This window comes from Stomoxys calcitrans, chromosome 1 (genome assembly GCF_963082655.1).
Source record: "Stomoxys calcitrans chromosome 1, idStoCalc2.1, whole genome shotgun sequence".
Lineage (NCBI taxonomy): Eukaryota > Metazoa > Arthropoda > Insecta > Diptera > Muscidae > Stomoxys > Stomoxys calcitrans.
Genome location: NC_081552.1, coordinates 223,521,741 through 223,546,768, shown reverse-complemented (window position 1 = coordinate 223,546,768; position 25,028 = coordinate 223,521,741). Strand labels below are relative to the sequence as shown.

General features: G+C 39.7%; 2 protein-coding genes across 2 annotated transcripts; both read right to left on the bottom strand.

The window, feature by feature from the left end:
* Positions 1–1,670: 1,670 nt before the first annotated feature.
* On the bottom strand, positions 1,671–3,281 carry LOC106093743 (histidine-rich protein PFHRP-III-like). Its single transcript, XM_059368546.1, has 2 exons — positions 3,276–3,281; positions 1,671–2,582 (listed from the first exon to the last, which is right to left on the bottom strand). The coding sequence occupies exons 1-2, from the start codon at positions 3,279–3,281 to the stop codon at positions 1,671–1,673; spliced, it is 918 nt and encodes a 305-aa protein (XP_059224529.1).
* Positions 3,282–10,292: 7,011 nt separating this feature from the next.
* Positions 10,293–18,989, bottom strand: LOC106093744 (histidine-rich glycoprotein). Its single transcript, XM_059361296.1, has 2 exons — positions 18,907–18,989; positions 10,293–11,317 (listed from the first exon to the last, which is right to left on the bottom strand). Exons 1-2 carry the CDS (start codon positions 18,910–18,912, stop codon positions 10,466–10,468), a joined length of 858 nt encoding a protein of 285 aa, XP_059217279.1. The 5' UTR covers positions 18,913–18,989; the 3' UTR covers positions 10,293–10,465.
* Between the last annotated feature and the right edge of the window lie 6,039 nt (positions 18,990–25,028).

Sequence of the window (25,028 nt, the reverse complement as noted above, 5' to 3'; positions counted from 1 at the left end):
TTCAAATCTGTTCATAACCTTATATTGCTTCCATACAATCTCATCCGGATCTCGATTTTGTGAGCCTCTAGAGGGCGCAATTATTATCAAATTTGGCTGAAATTGTGCACGCAGTGGTTTGGTTTGACCGTCAACAACTGTGCCAAGTTTGGCCCAAATCGGTTCATTACCTGTTAAAACTTTCATTTAAATCGATCTCCTGATTATATTTGTGAAGCCGCTAGAGGGCGCTCTTTTCAACCGGTTTGGCTGAAACTTTGCCTGATGTTGTTTGTTTTAACTTCAAAAAGCTGTGCCAAGTTTCGTTTAAATAGGTTCATAACCTGATATAGCTCCCATATATTCCGATCTCGAATTTTGAATTCCTGATCCGCTAGGGGGCGCAATTATCATTCAATTTGGCTGAAATTTTGTACGAAGTGTTTCTGCGCTAAGTATGGTTCAAATCGATTCATAATCTGATTTGATCTTGATTTCTTGAGCCGCTAGAGGGCGCAATTATTATCCCATTTGGCTGAAGTTTTGCACGAAGTGTTTTGGTTTGAACGTCAACAACTGTGCCAAGTATGACCCGAATCGGTTCATTACCTGATAACGCTCCCATATAAACCGATCTCCTGATTATATTTCTTGAGCCGCTAGAGGGCGCAATTATCAACCGATTTGGCTGAAATTTAACATGAAATGGTTGTTCATATCCTGGTATAGCTCCCATATATACCGATCTCACTAATTTATATCTCGAGCCAATCCAAATTGGCACCCCAAGGTGCAATTCTTATCCGATTTGGCTGAAATTTTGTTCAACCACTTCTTGTATGACCTTTAACATATGTGGTATCGAATCGAATCATAATCTGTTATAGCTTCCATATAAACGAATCTCCATCCGATCCGCTAGAGGGCGAAATTATTATCCGATTTGGCTTAAATTTAGCATGGCGTGGTTTGTTTTGACTTCTTACAAATCGGTTTATATCCTGATATAGTTTCCACATAATCCGATCTTGGTTCTTGACTTCGTTAGCCTCTAGAGGGCGCAATTCTTATTTGATTTGGCTGGCATTTTGCATGATGTATCTTTGTTTGAACATCAACAACTGCGTCATGTATAACCTAAATCGGTTCTCAACCTGATACAGCTCCCATAAAAAACGATCTCGGATCTTGATTTCTTGAGCCGCCAGAGGGCGCAATTCTTATCCAATTAGTCTGGAGTTTGGTATGACCTTTGACATACTCCTTAAATATGACCTGAATCGCTTCATAACCTGATATAGCTCCCATATAAACAGATCTCCCAATTTTATTTCGTCAGCCACTATAGAACGCAATTCTTATCCTATTTGGCTGAACTTTTCCACAATGAATTCCACTTTGGTCTCCAACAGCCAAGCCAGGTATGGCCCCAATCGGTTCATAACATAGTATAGCTCAAATAGCATATCCGAATTCTTATCCATTGTTGCTTATTTGCCTAAAAGCTATGTCGGCCAATGACTTTGACAAATGCGATCCATGGTGGAGGGTATATAGAATTCCGCCCGGCCGTACTTAACACTCTTTTACTTGTTATTTGTTGAATTTTAATTTCTTCGTTTTATTTTTAGTTCTTATTTCTAAATTATTTAACAATAATAAATAATTAAAAGAGATTTTTTTTTGTTCACTTAATCATGATGTTTGATAATCTTAATTTTGGCAATTTTTCCATGTCCATGGAACTTCAATGGCTGCAATTTGTGAATAATGATGGCATTATTTAATCGATGGTGATGTAGTATTGGCAGGGGATGATGAACAACAGCAGCATGCTCATGGACATTAGCACGAATGACTACGGCAGCATGATGGCTACCATGGTGTAGCAAATCGGAGTGATGAAGAGCATCGCCATGATGATGTACATCGGCATGATGTAAAACATCACCATGATGTAGAACATCAGCATGATGGACATGCACATCACCATGATGCAATACATTATCATGATGGACATCAGCGTGATGCAAAACATCAGTATGATGTACATCAGCATGATGTACATCAGCATGATGTGATAAACCTCCACTATGTATTAAATCACCATGATGCAATTCATCATGATGCAAATCGGCAGCATGCCGATGTTCATTGGCATGTTGATTTTTATGAACAACATGATGATCGACCACAGGACTTATGTAATGCAAAAAATGGTGAGGTTCATGATGTACCACATTGGTGATGTGATGAACAGGTTCCACCTGGTGAATAGGTTGATGTTGAATTATCTGTTCGGCGGGAGCATTTTGAACATCGACCGCATAAACACCATGATGACCAGCATCATGATGTCCAATATCAATATCAGCATGATGATCTGCATGATGATATACTGCGGCCTGCTGATCTAAACCATGATGGCCATCTAACAAGATTTGGGCTGAATATCCAGGATGTAGGCCATGGCGTATGTCGTCGAGGAGAAATTCGCTGCCATGATGTGAGATGCCATGATCGATGAGGTGGTCATCATTGTGATAGGGCAAGAAGCCGGCATGGGCTGAAGCCAAGGCAAGGGTGAATACCAGAGTGAATAGCTGGGAGGTGGAAAGGGGAAAAAGGAGAAAAATTTCATTTAAAAATATGAAGTAGTTCGAAAGGCCACATAGACATTTTTATCCATTGTGATACCATATAAGCGACCGAACAAGGCCTCTGTTGGGAAGCGAATTTCGGGTCCTTTCGCTTATAATTCAAACAGGTAATCAACTTGGATATCGTGGCGCTCTATGAAAATCTAGTTGGTACACAATTTTCTTAAAACTTGCATTTGAACAAAAATGAATTTTAAATGAAATATCTTTTTGTTCTTTTTCTCGGGGAAATTTCCTACGATAAACCAAATTCAAATTTTTCCAATTGCTAATAATGGGTTGCCCAAAAAGTAATTGCGGATTTTTCATATAGTCGGCGTTGACAAATTTTTTCAACGGTTTGTGACTCTGTAATTGCATTCTTTCTTCTGTCAGTTATCAGCTGTTAGTTTTAGCTTGCTTTAGAAAAAAAGTGTAAAAAAAGTATATTTGATTAAAGTTCATTCTAAGTTTTATTAAAAATGCATTTACTTTCTTTTAAAAAATCCGCAATTACTTCTTGGGCAACCAAATCAAATTTCTTTTTATTCTGTTTCTCAGGGCAATTTCCTGCGATAAACAAAATTAAAATTTTTCCAATTGCTAATACATCTCTCCTTATTTCCTTTTCATTCTCCTGTAACCATTTAACATTACCTTCATTGTAATAGTTTCTCTATTTTCCTCCCTATCCTTAGTATTATTTTCCTTGGCTGATCCACACTTCCAGTGCTTTTCGTATTTCTTCAAAGTTTAGTTGTAAACTGATATCCAACCAACCAATAGCTTTGCCATTTTATATATTGCCAATGGTTGAAGCGAAAAAAAGACACCATTATTTCGTCTCTCAAATAATTCCTAACACATACGATTTGATCCAATTTCCAAACAACTTCACCTACATAATCAGCTATGCATTGCAGATAAATGGAATTGTAATCAAATCATGTAAGCGCGTAATACTCCATTTGGCGGCATTAAAAGATAGAAAGACGGAAAGATTTGGCTGCGCTAGCATTTGGTAATTTAGACTTGTTATCAAATCAAGCCATGTACTCAATTGAGTTGTTAAAATCCATGTCAATTTGTCGCAACATGAGATGAGTTTCCGTGACCAAGGTCACTGGGCAAAAACTTGAGCAACTTGCCAAAAATACTTATAAGGGGGGGATTGAATGGACGTACAGGTAACTGTCAGGTGAATATGAGCTGGGATTAAAATACGCTGTGGGAATTTATTTTTTATTTCATTTATGCCTATGTAATGCCTTGCGAAATGTGGTTCTTTAATGAACCGAAGAAATTTGTTCAGGAAGTAGGCCTGTATACAGCTATTAGCTGACCCGGGCCCGCCCCGCTGCGCCTTCTTTTACCTTATATGTAAGAAAATATATTAGCAACGTGCTCTATTCTCATATACCATTTATTTGAACCCCCTAGTGCCATTGGCCTCAAAATTGGATATCAAATTTGTTTTCTAATCTCAAATACCATTCACTTAAAACCCCTTATTGCAAAAGTCAGCAAATATGTCCGGTTTGGGGTATGGGCCCTAAAAACTATGAATATCGAGCTCCACTGTCGTGAGTGTCCACTGTCCTAGTTGGGGGTTGTTATGGTGGTGGGATGTCAGCTAGACAGTTAATCCCGAATGTTGATATCAGATTCATGGTCTACTCCCAAATACCTTTCATTTGAGCTCCATTTTTACATAGTCGGCAAACATGACCTTTTTGGGGAGTGTTTTGGTGACTTGGCTTTGAAAATGTATATCATAGTCGCGTTCTAATCTAAAATACCTTTTATTTTAGCCTCATACTGCAATGGTCAGCAAATACTTCTTATTTGGGTGGTGTTATGGGGGTGGGGTGGCCCCATAGATACTTTTCCCGAATATTGATATCAAATTCGTGCTTTACTCCCAATGACCTTTCATTTGAGCCCCATATTGCTATGGTCGCAAATGTGTCCCCTTTGGGGTGTGTTTTTGGGAAGAGGCGGTCCCCCAAAACTTGATCCCACATTTGGATATCACATTCGTATTCTACTCCCAAATATCTTTCATTTGAGACCCATATTGACATGGTCGGTAAATATGCCCGATTTAGGGGTGTTTTGGGGAGTGAGGTGGACCAGCAGAAACTTGGTTTCACATTTTGATATCACATTCGTATTCTACTCGCAAACACCTTTCATTTGAGACCCATATTGCCATGGTCGGTAAAAATGTCCGATTTAGGGGTGTTTTGGGGCTTGGGGTTGTCCCCCTAACGCTTGGTCCGACAATTAAAAATCAGATACATTACCTGATCTTAAATACCTTTCATTTGAGTTCCATATTGTCGTGATTGGTGTATATATACATTTGCTAGGTTTTGAGGTGGGGCGGCCCCCCCCCAAGGTATCCCATCCGAAATTTGGATACCAAATTTTTGTTTGTAGGTTACTATGAAAGAGCACACCAAATTTCGCTTAAATCTCACCACCCGTCTCCGAGATCTGGCTTTTCGGAAAATTTGAGTAAAGGGGAGGGTCCGCTCCCCCTTCAGATATCAAAAAATGTAGTACTCTATTTACACCACGGGATCATTATGCACTATCTGTGAAATTTTCAAGAAAAGCGGTTCAGCCATTTCTAAGTCTATAAGGAACACACAAACAAACCGACAAACAAACACAAATTGAATTTTATAGCCCGGGCCGCTCTGCTGCGCCCGATTATGCTATGTTGGAGAGAAGTACTCTAAATTTGAACATTTCTGCGTTATTGTAGTTGAAAATGTATTCCAATTTTCCTATGGATTTTTCTACACTAAAGTACCTCCTATTTAAACCCCACATTGCAATGGTAAGTAAAATTCCCTCTTGGGGAGTGGTGGACCCACAGAGACTTGGTCCCAAAAGTGAAAGTCAATTTCGTGCTCTATTCCCAAAGACATTTCATTTAAGATCCATATTACCAGGGTCGGTAAATATGTCCGATTTGAGGGGTTTTATGGAGATGGGTTGACCCACGAAACACTTTGTTCCACAATTGAATATCATATTCGTTTTCTGCTCTCAAATATCTTTAATTTGAGTTCCATATTGTAGTGATTGGTCTATAAATCCGTTTGCCGGGTTTTGGGGGTGGGCGGCTCTCCTAGGCATCCCACCCCAGAATTTGATACCAAATTTTTTGCTTTTAGATCCTTCGTATATTCCTATATTTTATTTATGTTTATTCAAAGGACCGAAAGGTTGTCATAACAAAGATACATGCTGATGATTAATTTTTACCACTCTGCTCTCTCTCTGTTCATGTTGGCATGTTTTTAATTGGAACAACTAAATCCAATTGGATCAAACAATTTCAGTTGAAGACTGCCAGATGACGCTAATTTAAACGTTAGCGCTACTCGTTTAGAGTGGATCATATGGTATGGTGGTTGTCTATGAATAGTCATTCATAGACAACCACCATAACCATATGACTGCCTATTAAATAGTCACTATTTAGTAATTTTTTTAAACCCACCACCGAAGGATGGGGGTATATTCATTTTGTCATTCCGTTTGCAACACATCGAAATATACATTCCCGACTCTAAAAAGTAAATAAAAATAAAGTAAATTCTTGATCAGCGTAAAAATACTGAGCGGAAATTTTGCATAGATTCTTTTTTTTTGTCCATAAGCAGGTTAAGTTTGAAGATGGGCTTTATCGGACTATATCTTGATATAGCCCCCATATAGACCGATCCTCCGATTTAGGGTCTTAAGCCACATTTATTATCCGATTTTGCTGAAATTAGTAACAGTGACTTATAATAGGTCTTTCGACATCCTTCTGCAATTAGGCCCAGATCGGTCCAGATTTGGATATAGGTGCCGATCCTCCGATTTAGGGTCTTAGGTCCATAAAAGCCACATTTATTATCCGATTTAGCTGAAATTTTGGACAGTGAGTTGTATTAGGCTCTTCCACTTCCTTCGTTAATTTGGCCTAGATCGGTTCAGATTTGGTTATAGCTGCCATATAGACCGATCCTCCGATTTATTGTCTTAGGCCCAAAAAAGCCACATTTATTATCCGATTTTGATGAAATTTGGGACAGTGAGTTGTCTTGGGCCCTTCGACATCTTTCTTTAATTTGGCCTAGATCGGTTCAGATTTGTATATAGCTGCCATATAGAAGAATTTCTCGATTTAAGGTTTTTGGCCATTAATAGACTTATTTATTGTCTGATGTCATCGAAATTTGGGACAGTGAGTCAAGTTAAGCCTCTCGACATACTTCTGAAAAATCGCACAGATCAGTGCAGATTTGGAAGCTGCCATATAGACCGGTATCTCAGTTTTAGGTTTTGTGTCCATAAAAGGCGCATTTATTGCCCGATGTCGCTGAAATTTGAGACAGTGAGTTTAGTTAGGCTCTTCGACATCATTCTTCAATTTGGCCCTGTTCGGTCCAGATTTGAATATAGCTGCCATATAGATTGATCTCTGAATTTACTGTTTTGGGCCCATAAACGCCGTATTTATTGTCCGATTTCGACGAAAAAGTGTTGCCCAGCAACACGTCGTTTGGTCTCGTCTCTCGGTGAGCTAAAAATGGTTGCAACCTTATCGTTAAGGAGGTTTGCAGCTCCTGCTTTCACGCTGAATGTTATTGGGTTGCCCAAAAAGTAACTGCGGATTTTTCATATAGTGGGCGTTGACAAATTTTTTCACAGCTTGTGACTCTGTAATTGCATTCTTTCTTCTGTCAGTTATCAGCTGTTACTTTTAGCTTGCTTCAGAAAAAAAGTGTAAAAAAAGTATATTTGATTAAAGTTCATTCTAAGTTTTATTAAAAATGCATTTACTTTCCTTTAAAAAATCCGCAATTACTTTTTGGGCAACCCAATATAATTTCGGAGCTATGGCCATGGGCTACACATTAATTAAACCACACAGTGTCCCGTTAGGTCATTATAATTGATCGACTGTTTTGGGGTGAGGTGGTCCGCTAGATATATGAGCAGAATAATGATATCCGATTCGCAGTACACAACCTTAGTTTAACCTCATATTGTCATGATTGGTGTATACAGCCGTTTGGTGGAGGGCGTCTATATGAGGGTTGTATGCCACACTGCTTAAAAAAAAAATCTATCACTTGATTCCCCATTGTTTTGATAGGTCAAATAACCTATTGGAGGCGATTTTAGGAGGTAAAACAGCACAAACCACCATTCTTGGACACAAAGTTTAATGTCACATTCGTAATCTGCTCTCAAATGCCTATCATTTGAGTTTCATCAAGCTATGATTGAGTAGTATTCCCATTTGGGGAGCTTATTGGGGATGGGACGACTATCAATTACTTGGACCTTGTTTTTTATGTGATATTCGTAGTTTACTCCCGCATACCTTTTAGTTGAGTCCTACATTGATATATACAGGGTGGCTGATGAAAGCCGCTACCAAAAAAAAATGTAATAACTTTTTTTCTATTTAATAATAATAATTTTATAATTAATTTAATTAATTAATTAATTAATTTAATTAATAATAATTTAATAATTAATTTAATAATTTAATTTAACATGAATAAAAGAAAAATGTATTCCATACACCGAAAAAAAAATGTAGCAATATTCATCATTGTAGCAATATTCATCAGCCACCCTGTACATCCAATATGTCTATTTGGAGCAGTTTTCGGGCTTGGGCTACCCCTGGGATACTTGAACCCAAGTTTTTATACCACATTCGCTTTCTACTCTCCAATATCTTTCATTTGATACCCATATTGTCCCTATCGGTCAACTTTTGATTTTGGGTGGCGTTTTTGTGGGAACGGGGGAGGATTCGCCCCCTTCGAATATCAAAAAAGTACATAGGCTATACCTCCTTCCTGACCATATTCGTAATCTACTCTTGTCCCATATTGTCCCACTCGGTCCACTTTTATTTTTGGCTGGTACTTTTGGGGAAAGGGGGAGGGTCCGCCCCCCCTCTTGCGACATCAAAAACTTATATAGCCTATTGCTCCTTCCGGACCATATTCGTAATGTACTCCCGAATACCTTTCATTCGTTTCGAATTTTTTCGTTATCGTCCAATAAACTTGTTTTGGGGTCGGGGCGGCCCTCCAATTACTTGGAACCAATTTTTAATATGGAATTTTGTACTCTACTCTTGAATACCTTTCATTTAAGTCCCATATTGTCCCAATCGGTCCACTTTTTTTTTTTTTTTTTTTTTGGGATCGGGGCGGCCCCCACATTACAATACTTGGACCCAATTTTTAATATGGAATTTGTACTCTCCTCACGAATACCTTTCATTTAAGTCCCATATTATCCCAATCGGTCCACTTTTATTTTTGGCTGGTACTTTTGGTATAAGGGGGAGGGTCCGCCACCCTTGCGATATCAAAAACTTATGTAGCCTATTGCTCCTTCCGGACCATATTCGTAATCTACTCCCGAATACCTTTCATTCGATTCCCATTTTGTCATTATCGTCCAATAAACCTATTTTGGGGGGTTTTTGGGATCGGGGCGGCCCCCCAATTACTTGGACCCAATTTTTAATATAGAATTTGTACTCTACTCTTGAATACTAATCATTTAAGTCCCATATTGTCCCAATCGGTCCACTTTTATTTTTGGCTGGTACTTTTGGGGTAAGGGGGAGGGTCCGCCCCCCTTGCGATATCAAAAACTTATGTAGCCTATTGCTCCTTCCGGACCATATTCGAAATCTACTCCCGAATACCTTTCATTCGTTTCCAATTTTGTCGTTATCGTCCAATAAACTTGTTTTGGGGGGTTTTTGGGGTCGGGGCGGCCCCCCAATTACAATACTTGGACCCAATTTTTAATATAGAATTTGTACTCTTCTCTTGAATACTTATCATTTAAGTCCCATATTGTCCCAATCGGTCCACTTTTATTTTTGGCTGGTACTTTTGGGGTAAGGGGGAGGGTCCGCCCCCCTTGCGATATCAAAAACTTATGTAGCCTATTGCTCCTTCCGGACAATATTCGTAATCTACTCCCGAATACCTTTCATTCGATTCCCATTTTGTCATTATCGTCCAATAAACTTGTTTTGTGGGGTTTTTGGGGTCGGGGCGGCCCCCCAATTACTTGGACCCAATTTTTAATATGGAATTTGTACTCTGCCCCCCTTTTGATATCGAAAACTTATATAGCCTATTGCTCCTTCCGGACCATATTCGTAATCTACTCCCGAATACCTTTCATTCGATTCCAATTTTGTCGATATCGTCCAATAAACTTGTTTTGGGGGGTTTTTCGGGTCGGGGCGGCCCCCCAATAATTGGACCCAATTTTGTACTCTACTCTTGAATACCTTTCATTTAAGTCCCATATTGTCCCAATATAAGGGGGAGCGTCCGCCCCCCTTTCGATATCAAAAAATTATATAGGCAATCTTCATTATTTTAAGAAGACAACAACAACAAATCGAAACAATATTAATAATTTTTTTAATATTTATTTTTTTTCTAGAGTTGGAAAATATTTACACAAAAGGACGAGTGTAACACTGAGAGAGTTAGTACAACAACTACATGTAAGTCAACAAAAAAAGCCTAATTTATACAATGATAAACTAAAAAAAAAACAACAAAAAAATATAACAACTTATCCTTTAGGTAAATGGATCAAAGGGGTGATCGTTCCACATAATTCATAGGGATTTTTGGGGTGATAGAAAGTGATCAAATACTTTTGGGGCGATGAGAGTTCGTTCGTATAATAAATTATGGCTATGAGAAGCGAATAATGGCATTTTTCTTTTTGAGGGATTGGGGAGGATTTTGTTTTTCTTTGGAGGGAGATGAAATCGTCTAATAATGTTTTTCGGTAATTTTCACTTTGCCAAATTTACCATGCAGGTGATGCTTGGCAACGGCCAAGATATCGGCATGGCCATGATGATGGGGATACACTTTGTGCACAATGGCAGCCTTGTGGTGGTGCACAATGGGAGCATGATGTACCAAAGCGGCATGATGATGTACACCACCATGATGGACCACACCATGATGGTGGATATCGCCATGATGCAAAATAGCACCATGATGATGGGCATCAGCGTGATGTACAAAACCACTGTGGTGTAGAACGCCAGCATGATGTACATCGCCATGATGGGCAGCATCACCATGATGCAATTCGGAATGATGCAAATCGGCAGCGTGATGGTGCTCATCAATATGCTGATTATTGTGCAAGACATGATGATCCACAGAGGGTTGGGTGTAATGCAAGAAATGATGGGGTTCATGATGCACCACCTTGGTGACATGATGTACTGGCTCCACTTGATGGATGGGGGCATGATGAATGATTTGAGCGGCAGGAGCATTATGAACATCGCTAGCGTGGACACCATGATGACCGCCATCATGATGAATATCATGATGGCCATGATGATGGGCATCATCATGATGTATCACATCAACGGCGGCATGATGTTCGGTATGATGGAAAACAGGATGGTGATCAACACCATGATGACCATCGACCAGCAGATGTGATGAATGGCCAATGTGTACACCATCACTGTGATGAATATCTCCATGATGTAGATCGGCTCCATGGTGGACTATGCCATGATCGATGATATGACCATCACCATGATGAGGCAGCAGACCTGCTTGGGCTGAAGCCAAGGCTAGGGCCAAGATGCAAAATACCTGTAAGAATTTGAAAGGAAAATTTAGTAAAACCAATGAATATGTTAAAGTAAGAATAGAATTTTAAAGCTGTATATTTTTGAAAAAATTCAACCGTAGCTAAAGCACCGCATCTCAGTCTTAATGAGCGCATTAGTAAATACAGAGCCTTATTTAATACGAACTCTATACACCGAACTAAGAGAGGTATACAAGATATGCATAAATATTTTCTATTGATGTAGGTGAAATATGCTTCCAAATATGATAGGGGACGAGTCTCCCTTTTCACTTACAACGTCCATCGATATCGGGGCAATATGGAAATCTGCTGAATTCAGTTTCGTACAAGTTTGGACTAATTGTCCAGAGGGGGACCCAACCCATACGCACCAACATAAAGACCAATAAGGACAATAGATGCCAGGTGTATGAGGTCTGCCTTACTGGGAGAACACCATAGAGTAGAGGTAAGCATGTCCGCCTATGACGCTGAACGCCCGATTTCGAATCCTGGCGAGACCATCAGAAAAAACATTTTTCGGCGGTAGTTTTCCTCTCCTAATGTTGACAATATTGGTAAGGTACTATGCCATGTAAAACTTTACTCCAAAAGAGGTATCGCACTGCGGCATGCCGTTCGAACTCGGTTATAAAAAGAAGGCCCCTTATCATTGAGCTTAGACTTGATTCGGACTACACTTATTGATATGTGAGAAGTAAGCCCCTGTTCCATAGTGGAATGTTCTTGGGCAAAATTAGCATTTTATGTAAGTTTGTTCGTTCATTCTAGACTCAAAAATAGCTGAACCGATTTTCTTGAAGTTTTCTCAGTTTGTGTGGGTTGGACTGAAAGCTATATAACTTTTTGATCGTAAGCAAGTGGACACTCAAAAGTGCAGCGATCGGTTCAGTATGAGACTTAAATGAAAGTTATTCGCAAGTAGAGTACGAATATGATACTAAAAATTTCGATCAAAGTACCTATGTTCCTGCCACGAGCCCAAAACTGCTTCAAAAGTACCGCCTAAAATCAAAAGTACACCGATCGGGACAATTTGGGACTAAAATAAAAGGTATTCGGGAGTAGAGTATGAATGTTGTTTTAAAAATTGGGAACAGGTAACTAAGTGGGCGCCCTACAGGAGTAGAGTAGGAATGAGGTTTTAAAAATTGGCCCAAAATCAATGGGGAAAAGAGTAAAAATGCGCAACTAAAAATTAAATTCAAGTAACTAGGTGCCCGCCCAAGCCCAAAACTGCCCAAATAAGAATATAGAAAGATCATGTCAATATGGGACCCATATGAAAAGTATTCGAGAGTAGATTACGAGTATGCCATTGAAAACAAGGCAGTAAAAAGGCGTTTAGTTTGGCCGGACCGAACTTTGGATACCCACCACCTCGGGTATATATGTAAACCACCTTTCGTCAAAATCCGGTGAAAAATGCATATTTTATGCCCCATAGCAGCTATATCGAAAAATTTTCCCATTTCGACCAAATACTAATAAATAGAGTTGCCCAAAAAGTAATTGCGGATTTTTCATATAGTCGGCGTTGACAAATTTTTTCACAGCTTGTGACTCTGTAATTGCATTCTTTCTTCTGTCAGTTATCAGCTGTTACTTTTAGCTTGCTTTAGAAAAATAGTGTTAAAAAAAGTATATTTGATTAAAGTTCATTCTAAGTTTTATTAAAAATGAATTTACTTTCTTTTGGGCAACCCAATAATAATAACAAAATATTGATCTTTTTAGTAGCTATATCTAAAAATAAACCGATCTGGCACGGATCTTGAAAAGCCGAACCTAAGTCATTGTGTCAAATTTCATTGAAATCGGATTATAAATGCGCCTTTTATGGGCTAAAACCTTAAATCGAAAGATCGGTCTATATGGCAGCTATACCCAAATCTGGAGCGATCTGTTCCATATTGCAGAAGTATATCGAGGGGCTTAACATAACTCACTGTCCCAAATTTTGGCGACATCGGACAATAAATGTGGCTTTTATGGGTCCAAAACCTTAAATCGAAAGATCGGTCTATATGGCAGCTACATCCAAATCTGGACCGGTCTGTGCTATATTGCAGAAGTATGTCGAGAGGCTTAACATAACTCACTATCCCAAATTTCGGCGACATCGGTCAATAAATGCGCCTTTTATTGGCCTAAAACCTTAAATCGAGAGATCGGTCTATATGACAGCTAACTCACTGTCCCAAATTTCGGCGAAATCGGACAATAAATGCGCCTTTTATGGACCCAAAACCTTAAATCGAGAGATCGGTCTATATGACAGCTATACCCAAATCTGGACCGATCTTAGCCAAATTGAAGAAGAAAATTAAACGGACTAACACAACTTACTGTCCCAAATTTTGGTAAAATCGGACAATACATGCGCCTTTTATGGGCGCAAGACCTTAAATCGAGAGATCGGTCTATATGGCAGCTATATCCAAATCTGGACCGATCTGTGCCATATTTACGAAGAAAATCGAGGGGCTTAACATAACTCACTGTCCCAAATTTCGGCGACATCGGTCAAAAAATGCGCCTTTTATTGGCCCAAAACCTTAAATCGAGAGATCGGTCTATATGACAGCTATATCCAAATCTGGACCGATCTTAGCCAAATTGAAGAAGAAAATTAAACGGACTAACACAAATCACTGTCCCAAATTTCGGCGAAATCGGATAATAAATGCGCCTTTTATGGACCCAAAACCTTAAATCGAGTGACCGGTCTATATGGCAGCTATATGCAAATCTGGACCGATATATGCCATATTGACGAAGTATATCGAGGGGCTTAACATAACTCGCTGCCCCAAATTTCAGCGAATTCGGACAATAAATGCGCCTTTTATGGCCCCAAAACCTTAAATCGAGAGATCGGTCTATATGACAGCTAGATCCAAATCTATACCGATCTGAGCCAAGTTAATTCAGGATGTCGAAGGTCCTAACGCAACTCACTGTACCAAATTTCAGCAAAATCGGACAAAAAATGTGGCTTTTATGGGGCTAAGACCCTAAATAGAGAGATCGAAGGATGTTGAAGGATGTCGAAGGTCCTATTTGGTCCCAAATTTTGGAACAATCGGATAATAAATGCGCCTTTTATGGGCATAAGACCTTTAATCGAGAGATCAGTCTATATGGCAGCTATATCCAAATCTTTACCAATTAAGGAAGGCTGTCGAAGGTCCTAACGCAACTCACTGTACCAAATTTCAGCAAAATCGGACAATAAATGTGACTTTTATGCGCCTAAGACCTTAAATCGAGAAATCGGTCTATATGGCAGCTATACCCAAATATGTGCCATTCTATGGCGCATTAAACGAGCATGTGGAGAGGCCTTACACAGCTACCTGTCCCAAATTTCAGCGAAATCGGATAATAAATGTGGCTTTAATAGGCCTAAGACCTTAAATCGGCAGATCGGTCTCTATGGGGGCCCCCGCCCCACACCAAGAAAAATAAATCGCCAAAAATTGCACGTTTACCGATTGGGGCGGTATGAGTATTAAATGAAATGTAATTGGAATACAAACTTATATTAACATTTGGGATCAAGTCCTAGGGAGGCCGCCCCACCCTAAACGGACATGTAGGGCGATCCGCACGATGTAGGATTTAAGCGAAAGGTGCTTGAGAGTAGAATACGAAACTTACATAAAAACTTGGAGTACATTCCCAGGCGTACATGGACATGCACAAGGGCATAATTTTATGCTACATACCAAACTTCTGTCAAACCAGGCAAAAATTAAAGCTTCTAGGAACCGAACAAATATAATCGAAATATCGGGTTATATGACAGCTATATCAGGTTATGGATTGATTTGGGCCATACAGCTGGCACAGCTGTTGGAAGTCATAACATAACAAATTGGACAAAAAGTACGGCTTGTAAGGACTCAAGAAATCAAATCGGGAGATCGGTTTATATGGGGGCTATATCCAAATCTGAACCGATGATCAAAAATATATATTGGTTTGCCCAAAAAGTAATTGCGGCTTTTTTAAAAGAAAGTAAATGCATTTTTAATAAAATTTAGAATGAACTTTAATCAAATATACTTTTTTTACACTTTTTTTTTACAGAGTCACAAGCTGTGAAAAAATTTGTCAACGCCGACTATATGAAAAATCCGCAATTAGTTTTTGGGCAACCCAATATAACTTAGTGAATTAGTTTGTAACACCCAAATGGAAGGGAGATGGACCCATTGATAAGTATACCGATCGACTCATAATCACATTCTGATTCGATTTAGATACGTCCGTCTGTCGGTCTGCCCGTCTGCCCGTCTGTCTTCAAATTTGGTATGGGCTTGTTTTTCGGCCTAGTTACTAGTTTTGTCAACCTAGTTATTACAGTTTGAAAATAGTCCTTCAAAATTAGTTCAGAACTGGATATAACTCCCACATTGTACTTATTGGGTAGGTGTAGGGTATTATACAGTCGGCAACGCCCGTCATTTGCCCTTCCTTACTGTTTTTTTTTTTTTTTTAATTTGATCTTTCGAATAGTTCGAAAATCAGTTTCAAGAAAATCCTGAAACTGGGTTTAAAGGGTCCTTGCGGTTCTCGACATTAATAAATCTTCGGGCCCGGACGGTATATCAACACTTGTCCTTTGTTAGTGTTCTACGACGCTTGCTCGTCCACTATGCAACCTTGTTTACCGTGCGGGAGTTTTTCCGGCGCGTTGGAAGGTTGCGAACGTTCAGCCCATCCCCAAAAAAAGGTGTTGCGAACAACCCCGCGAATTACAAGCCAATTGTGATATGCTCCGCGCTCTCCAAGGTTATGGAGAGTATGGTTAACCATCATCTTGTCAGATATTTCAAGTTCAATGGCCTTCCTAGCGACAAACAGTATGGGTTCCGCAGAAATCGCTCTACGGGAGACCTAATGGCATTCTTGTCGGAACGGAACATTATGGATGAGCGCTCTCCCAAGATTTGTTGGCCCTTACTGAGTGGGGTAGAATGAACAGAGTAGAATTTAATGCACAAAAGACGCAGTGCTGTTTCTTGTCTCACAAGCGATTCACTGACCCACTACAATCGTCGTTATCTATCGACGGTCAGATGCTCTCGATGTTCTGGGCATGAAGATACAATGCGATGTGCTTTGGTCAAAAAACGTATTCGAAGTGTCGATAGAAGCATTCAAGTGTTTGGGCTTTCTACAGGCGGTACAGGAAGTATTTCACCTATTCGGCCGAGAATGGAATACAACTCTCATATATGGGCAGGAGCTCTAAAATCATCCTTGGAGCTACTTGCCCGGGTTCAACGGTGAGCGATGGTGTTGATTGGGGAGAGTAGAGTATCCAACTCTATTGCTTCTCTTGAACATCGTCGGAATGTGGGTAGCGTTGTATTCAGGGATATTCGTCTTCTTAACCCTGACGTTAGGATGTTCATTAGGAATACAAGACTTGCCAGAAACTCACATCCTTTTGTAATCGACTGGCTAGTCGACAGAACCACGCATTACCGAGAAAATTAATTTTCCCCTCCAACCATTCGTATGTGGAATCGACTTCCGGCTAATGTCTGTCCCACCGATATTGCGGTTCAGGAATTTAAGACGAATATCAATAAACACTACTCCCTCTTTCTCCCCTCCAACCCTTAACTTTCCTAATTGCCAACGCAATGCACTGCATATATAGGGGACATCCCCTGCGTGTTGGTTACTTGAGAAAAAAAAAAAAAACTATTTCATGTTTGTGACTTATATCCTGATTCTTAGAGTCGATCGATAGACTTACAACAATGACTTAATCGAATTGTGGAGTAGTTCTGAATCGGTGGCTAGCTCAGAAATAAGGGAGCAAACTTTAAATTCCTGGTACCCCATTGTAGTTATGTGAGAAACACATGCTAGTAACTACCTTAAGTCTCACTGCGGCTATGAGACTTAAGGCGATCGAAGAATGGATTGAGGAGGGGGGTAGCTCATACCATCGCGAGGCGACGATAGGAAACCTGGAAGGAAGGGAAGAGGTTTCCAATCGGATACCTGAGATGAACCTTGAGGTCGAGTGCGAGGCACTGCTGTCAGCGTCATAGTCTTCGATTGGCGGAACCCTAGTATTGCCATCTGGATGATCATGTTTCACGTATGGTTCAAAGCTAGAGGACAGAGTGGGCCTGGGGGTCTACATTGGGAACCCAGGGACTGAGGTCACTTTTACACTGCCTGACCATAATATGGTCCTGCAAGCGAAAATTCGGGCGATCACGGAATGCGTGAGGTGGTGTGGTGCTAATGAGAGGACGTCCAGTGTGAACATCTTTACGGACAGTAAAATTGCCATAAGGGCAATAACAACTAGGATGGTAAGGTCGTCCTTCTTAAACTTGATCTAGAGCGGTTCAGATTTGGATATAGCTGCCATATAGACCGATGTCGCGATTTAAGGCTTTGTCCGATGCCGCCGAAATTTGGGACAGTGAGTTGTGTTAGGCCCTTCGACATTCTTCTTCAATTTGGCTCAAATCGGTTCAGATTTGGATAAAGCTGCCATATAGACCGATCTCTCGATTTAAGGTTTCGGGGTTATAAAAGGCTCATTTATTATCCGATATTGGCGAAATTTGGGACAGACAAGAACGAACAAACAAAGGATATTTTCTGCGAACGCCTAGAAAGAGATTATGACCGCTGTCCCACACATGACATTAAAATCGTTCTGGGAGATTTGAATGCTAAAATAAGGAAGGAAAATATTTTTGGCCAAACAGTTGGAAAATTTAGGCTACACGAAGAAATATCCGATAAAGGATTGTGGCTAATAAACTTCGCCGCAGCAAAGAACATGGTAGTTGGCAGCAAAATGCAAATTTTGCCCATGAGCATTCCACTAAGGAACAGGGGCAAACTTCTCACATATCAATGAGTGCAGTCCGATTCAAGTTTAAGCTCAATGATAAGGGACCTCCTTTTTATAGCCGAGTTCTGGGAGATTTGAATGCTAAAATAAGGAAGGAAAATATTTTTGGCCAAACAGTTGGAAAATTTAGGCTACACGAAGAAATATCCGATAAAGGATTGTGGCTAATAAACTTCGCCGCAGCAAAGAACATGGTAGTTGGCAGCAAAATGCAAATTTTGCCCATGAGCATTCCACTAAGGAACAGGGGCAAACTTCTCACATATCAATGAGTGCAGTCCGATTCAAGTTTAAGCTCAATGATAAGGGACCTCCTTTTTATAGCCGAGTCCGAACGGCGTGCCGCAGTGCGACACCTCTTTGGAGAGAAGTTTTACATGGCATAGTACCTTACAAATGTTGCCAGCATTAGGAGGGGAAAACCAACGCTGAAAATTTTTTTTGATGGTCTCGCCAGGATTCAATCCCAGGCGTTCAGCATCATAGGTGGACATGCTAAACTCTGCGCTACGTTCATCTTCGAGTTGGGTTATAATTTTGTACAGTTTGACAGAAAAAGTCTTGTTTTGTCCAATTTACACAATTTAGTTTTGTGTGTTTTGCTTCATCACATAAAAACCATTAACATTTGCACTTTGTTTATACGACCGATTGGCAATTGGTTGTTCTGGTAGTTATTTTTCGTACCTTCATTATTACGATTTCACGCTTAAGGTTTTTAATCCCAATGTAAAAAAAAAGTCACAAATAAACTTTGAACGAACTCTTTGCTTGTTTGACGCCGAGTATTGAACTGAGGTCTCCCTGTTAACACCTTCGCATTTATACTGCAAAAGTAAACAAAACTTTTGGCCAAATTTCTAGGGCAGAACAGCTGATGGGACATAATGTTTGGAAGCCCGACATGAAACAATACCTCAAATCGTACATTGAATAGAAAACCAAAAAAAAAAAAAAAAAAAATGGGCATTGCAACGAAATTGAAATTACAATGAAAGTGATATAAACTTAGGGTTCGATTATGTGCCAAGCATAATTAATCGCATCACTATGCCAGGGAATTTAACTCAAAGAGTCTACAGTGAACTAAAAAAAAAATCAAAAATAAAAAAAATCAAAAAAAAAAAAATCAAAAAAATCAAACAAAACAAAAAATCAAAAAAAAGGCAAAAAATCGTATGCAGCCGCAATGCCATGTGTAGGACATGGCGATGAGCACGTTTTTATACCCTCCACCATAGGATGGGGGTATACTAGTTTCGTCATTCTGTTTGTAACATCTCGAAATATGCGTCTGAGACCCCATAAAAAATATATATTCTTGATCGTCGTGACATTTTAAGTCGATCTAGCCATGTCCGTCCGTCTGTCTGTCGAAGCACCTAACTTTCGAAGGAGTAAAGCTAGCCGTTTGAAATTTTGTACAAATACTTCTTATTAATGTCGGTCGGTTGGGATTGCATATGGGCCTAATCGGTCCATGATATAAACCGATATAACCGATCTTGCGATATAAACCGATCTTGGGTCTTGACTTCTCGAGCCTCTAGAGGGCGCAATTTATCCGATTGGAATAAAATTTTGCACGACGTATCAAACTATGACTTCCAATATCTGTGCTAAGTTAGGTTCAAATCGGTCAATAACCTGATAAAGCTGCCATATAAACCGATCTGGGATCTTGACTTCTTGAGCCTCTAGAGGGCGCAATTCCCAACCGATTTGAATGAAGTTTTGCACGACGTGTTTCGTTATGATATCCAACAACTGTGCCAGGTATGATTCAAATCGGTCAATAACCTGATATAGCTGCCATATAAACCGATCTTGGATCTTGACGTCTTGAGCCTCTAGAAGGGAGCAATTCCCAACCGATTTGAATGAAATTTTGCACGACGTGTTTTGCTATGATATCCAACAACTGTGCCGAGTATGGTTCAAATCGGTTCATAACTTAATACAGCTCTCATATAAACCAATCTTGGGTTTTGACTTCTTGAGCCTCTAGAGGGCGCAATTCTCCTCCGATCGAAATGAAATTTTGCATGAAGTATTTTGTTATGGTGTTCAACAACTGTGCCAAGTATGGTTTAAATCGGTTCATAACCCGATATAGCTGTTATATAAACCGATCTTGGATCTTGACTTCTTGAGCCTCTAGAGGGCGCAATTCTTAACCGATTTGGCTGAAATTTTGCACGACGTGTTTTGTTATGATATCCAACAACTGTGCCAAGTACTGTTTAAATCGGTTCATAACCTGATATAGCTGCCATATAAACCGATCTTGGGTCTTGACTTCTTGAGCCTCTAGAGGGCGCAATTCTCCTCCGATCGGAATGAAATTTTGCACGAAGTATTTTGTTATGGTATCCAATAACTGTGCCAAGTATGGTTTAAATCGGTTCATAACCCGATATAGCTGCCATATAAACCGATCTTGGATCTTGACGTCTTGAGCCTCTAGAGGGCGCAATTCTCAACCGATTTGAATGAAATTTTGCACGACGTGTTTTGCTATGGTATCCAACAACTGTGCCGAGTATGGTTCAAATCGGTCCATAACTTAATATAGCTCTCATATAAACCAATCTTGGGTTTTGACTTCTTGAGCCTCTAGAGGGCGCAATTCTCCTCCGATCGGAATGAAATTTTGTACGAAGTATTTTGTTATGGTATCCAACAACTGTGCCAAGTATGGTTTAAATCGGTCCATTACCTAATATAGCTGTCATATAAACCGATCTGGGGACTTGACTTCTTGAGCCTCTAGAGGGCGCAATTTTTATCCGATTGTAATGAAATTTTGCACGACGTATTTTATTATGGCTTTCAACAACTGTGCCAAATAATGTTCAAATCGGTTCATAACCGGATATAGCTGCCATATAAACCGATCTGGGATCTTGACTTCTTGAGTCTCTAGGGGTCGCAATTATTATCCGATTCTGAAATTTTGTACGATGAATCCTTTCATGACCATCAACATACGTGTTTATTATGGTCTGAATCGGTCTATAGCCTCATATAAATCAGCTCCCATATAAATCGATATCTCTATTTTACTTCTTGAGCCCCCAAAGGGCGCAATTCTTATTCGAATTGGCTGACATTTTACATAGGTCTCCAACATACAATTTAATTGTGGTCCAAACCGGATCATATCTTGATATCGCTCTAATAGCAGAGCAACTCTTTTCTTATATCCTTTTTTTGCCTAAGACGAGATGCCGGGAAGGGAACTCAACAAATGTGGTCCATGGTGGAGGGTACATAAGATTCGGACCGGCTGAACTTAGCTCGGCCTTACTTGTTTTTTATTTGCTTACCACTTGGCGGCATAAGACAAAACGTCATTAAAGAAAGCCAAATAAAATCCAAGCTAAGCCAACAATTGTGTTTGGCCTAAGCGCGCACAAAAAATGTCAATAAACTTCTTTTTTGGCTTAAAACGAACATTGCCTAATGTTGGCAGTGTTATGTAGTCAACGTTTAATGGTTAAAATTCAATTAATTGCTTGACTCTTGGGCAATCACTTCCTTTTAATTGGTTGACTCATCGCTGCAATGGTTGACATTATGGTCAAATTTTAGTTTCGGGGATGTGCCTTTTGGTTGCCCATTATTGGGGTCAATCTTTAATAGGTTGCCGAATAGCCTTGACCACCTTCATATGAAGCGCCATCGATGTGCTTTCAACAAAGTCACAACACTATTTGGTCCCATCGATAAAATACATATCTAGGTGTGGGATTTCGGATCATGCCCATGGAGGAGATATGACATAAATCACGTTTTCATAATACAAATTTGTGACTAGAATTTGGGTTTTGATTTATGTGGAGTTTTGATTTAAAACATCAACAATTTGTAAGAAAATGTGTATCTGGGTCATCTTTTGGCTGATATAAAAAACTAAATGAAATTCAAATGCCAAAGCATTTTATTAATATTTGACAGGTGGCTTTGAGGCAATTCTTGGCAAAATCAATAATTCAACTCAAGCGTTTAATAAAAAATTCCTAGAAAAGTTACTTACTAACTGCCAAAAATTAAAACAGTAGTGCATATTTTCTCGGTTTGAATTTTAATAATCTTTTGATGGCTTATATTTTGAATAGAAGCAAAATCGGGAGATAGGGTTATATGGGAGCTGCATCAAGCTATTGATAGATTCAGACCATATTAGGCACATATGTAGAAGGTCATGAGAGAAGCCGTTGTACAAAATTGCTTCCAAATCGTATGAGAATTGAGCCCTCTAGTGGCTCAAGAAGTCAAGATCCCAGATCGGTTTATATGGTAGCTATATCAGGTTATGTACCGATTTGCGCCATACTTAGCACAGTTGTTGGAAGTCATAAAGAAACACCTGATGCAAAATTTCAGCCAAATCGTATGAGAATTGCGCCCTCTAGAGGCTCAAGAAGTCAAAATCCCAGATCGGTTTATATGGTAGCTATATCAGGTTATGTACCGATTTGCGCCATATTTAGCACAGTTGTTGGAAGTCATAACAAAACATCTCATGAAAAATTTCAGCCAAATCGGATGAGAATTGCGCCCTCTAGAGGCTCAAGAAGACAAGATCCCAGATCGGTTTAAATGGTAGCTATACCAGGTTTTAGACCGATTTGCGCCATATTTAGCAGAGTTGTTGGAAGTCATAACAAAACACCTCATGCAAAATTTCAGCCAAATCGTATGAGAATTGCGCCCTCTAGAGGCTCAAGAAGTCAAGATCCCAGATCGGTTTATATGGTAGCTATATTAGGTTATGTACCGATTTGCGCCATATTCAGCACAGTTTTTGGAAGTCATAAAGAAACACCTGAAGCAAAATTTCAGCCAAATCGTATGAGAATTGCGCCCTCTAGAGGCTCAAGAAGTCAAGATCCCAGATCGGTTTATATGGTAGCTATATTAGGTTATGTACCGATTTGCGCCATATTCAGCACAGTTGTTGGAAGTCATAATAAAACATTTCATGCAAAATTTCTGCTAAATCGGATAAGAATTGCGACATCTAGTGGCTCAAAAAGTCAAGATCCCAGATCAGTTTATATGGTAGCTATATTAGGTTATGTACCGATTTGCGCCATATTCAGCGCAGTTGTTGGAAGTCATAAAGAAACACCTGATGCAAAATTTCAGCCAAATCGAACGAGAATTGCGCCCTCTAGAGGCTCAAGAAGTCAAGATCCCAGATCGGTTGATATGGTAGCTATATCAGGTTATGTACCGATTTGCGCCATACTTAGCACAGTTGTTGGAAGTCATAATGAAACATTTCATGCAAAATTTCATTCCGATCGGATAAGAATTGCGCCATCTAGAGGCTCAAGATGTCAAGATCCTAGATCGGTTTATATGGTAGCTTTATCAGGTTATGTACCGATTTGCGCCATACTTAGCACAGTTGTTGGAAGTCATAACAAAACACTTCATGGAAAATTTCAGCCAAATCGTATGAGAATTGCGCCCTCTAGAGGTTCAAGAAGTCAAGATCCCAGATCGGTTTATATGGTAGCTATATTAGGTTATGTACCGATTTGCGTCATACTTGGCACAGTTGTTGGAAATCATAACAAAACACCCCATGAAAAATTTCCGTCAAATCGAACGAGAATTGCGCCCTCTAGAGACTCAAGAAATCAAGACCCAAGATCGGTTCATATGGCAGCTATATCAAAACATGGACCGATTTTGCCTATTTATAATCCCAATCGACCTACACTAATAGAAAGTAGTTGTGCAAAATTTTAAGCGGCTAGCTTTACTCCTTCGAAAGTTAGTGTGCTTTCGGCAGACAGACGGACGGACAGACGTATGGACGTGGCTAGATCGACTTAAAATGAAATAACGATCAAGAATATATATACTTTATGGGGTCTCAGAAGCATATTTCGAGAATGACGAAATTAGTACACCCTTATCCTAGGGTGGAGGGTATAATGAGCTATCCGACACTGAATGTGCCCTCTAAGATGTATTGCGCCTATAGAGGGCGCAATTTTCATCCGATTGGGGGTATATTTATTTTAACATTCTGTTTGCAACACATCGAAATACCCATATCCGACCCTATGAACTATATATATTATTGATCGTGGTGAAAATCTTAGACAATCTAGCCGATCGTGGCTGAGGAAAAGGCGGCGCGAAGAGCAGAATACGAATAGGACGCTAAAATGCTGCAGTGATCGGAATTACCAAGAGGCGCAAGGACATTTACTTTATACTTCTCAGGGTGCGAAGTTAAGAGTAGATCAAGAGTGTTATGTTGGTGCCCTTCGACACATGAAATGTGTGTAGGTTTATTCACTAGTTGCATCAGGCCATTCTGAGCGGCGAATAGCGCGGCGTATTGACCCTCGGGAGTCGTATATGTCGAATGGGAAAGCCAAGAGGAGTTATGGACATTGAAATCGCCAGAAACAACGATGTCACTGTCCCGAAAATCCTCTAAGATTGTAGTAATTGAGTCAGAAAGGGAGTCAAAGCCGCTCAAGGAAACCTGCCTTTCCAAGTTTGGACTTTTATATATAAACCCGAAGTGAAGTACGTGTTTTCCAATCCTAAACTTAACCCAAATGGAATTAAATTCCAGATCTTATGAGCCCAAGTGTTGCTGCCTATGGAACACTATATCATTACGTACACCTATAGCACAAGGTCTCTGTGGGGAAAAAAAAGAGATAGAGTGTGATACCCTGGAATGTGAAAATCCTGTGGATCAGAATCCTTACTCACCTGGGTTTCACATAAAGCGAGAACATCAGGTCGATGATAATGAACATGCGAATATA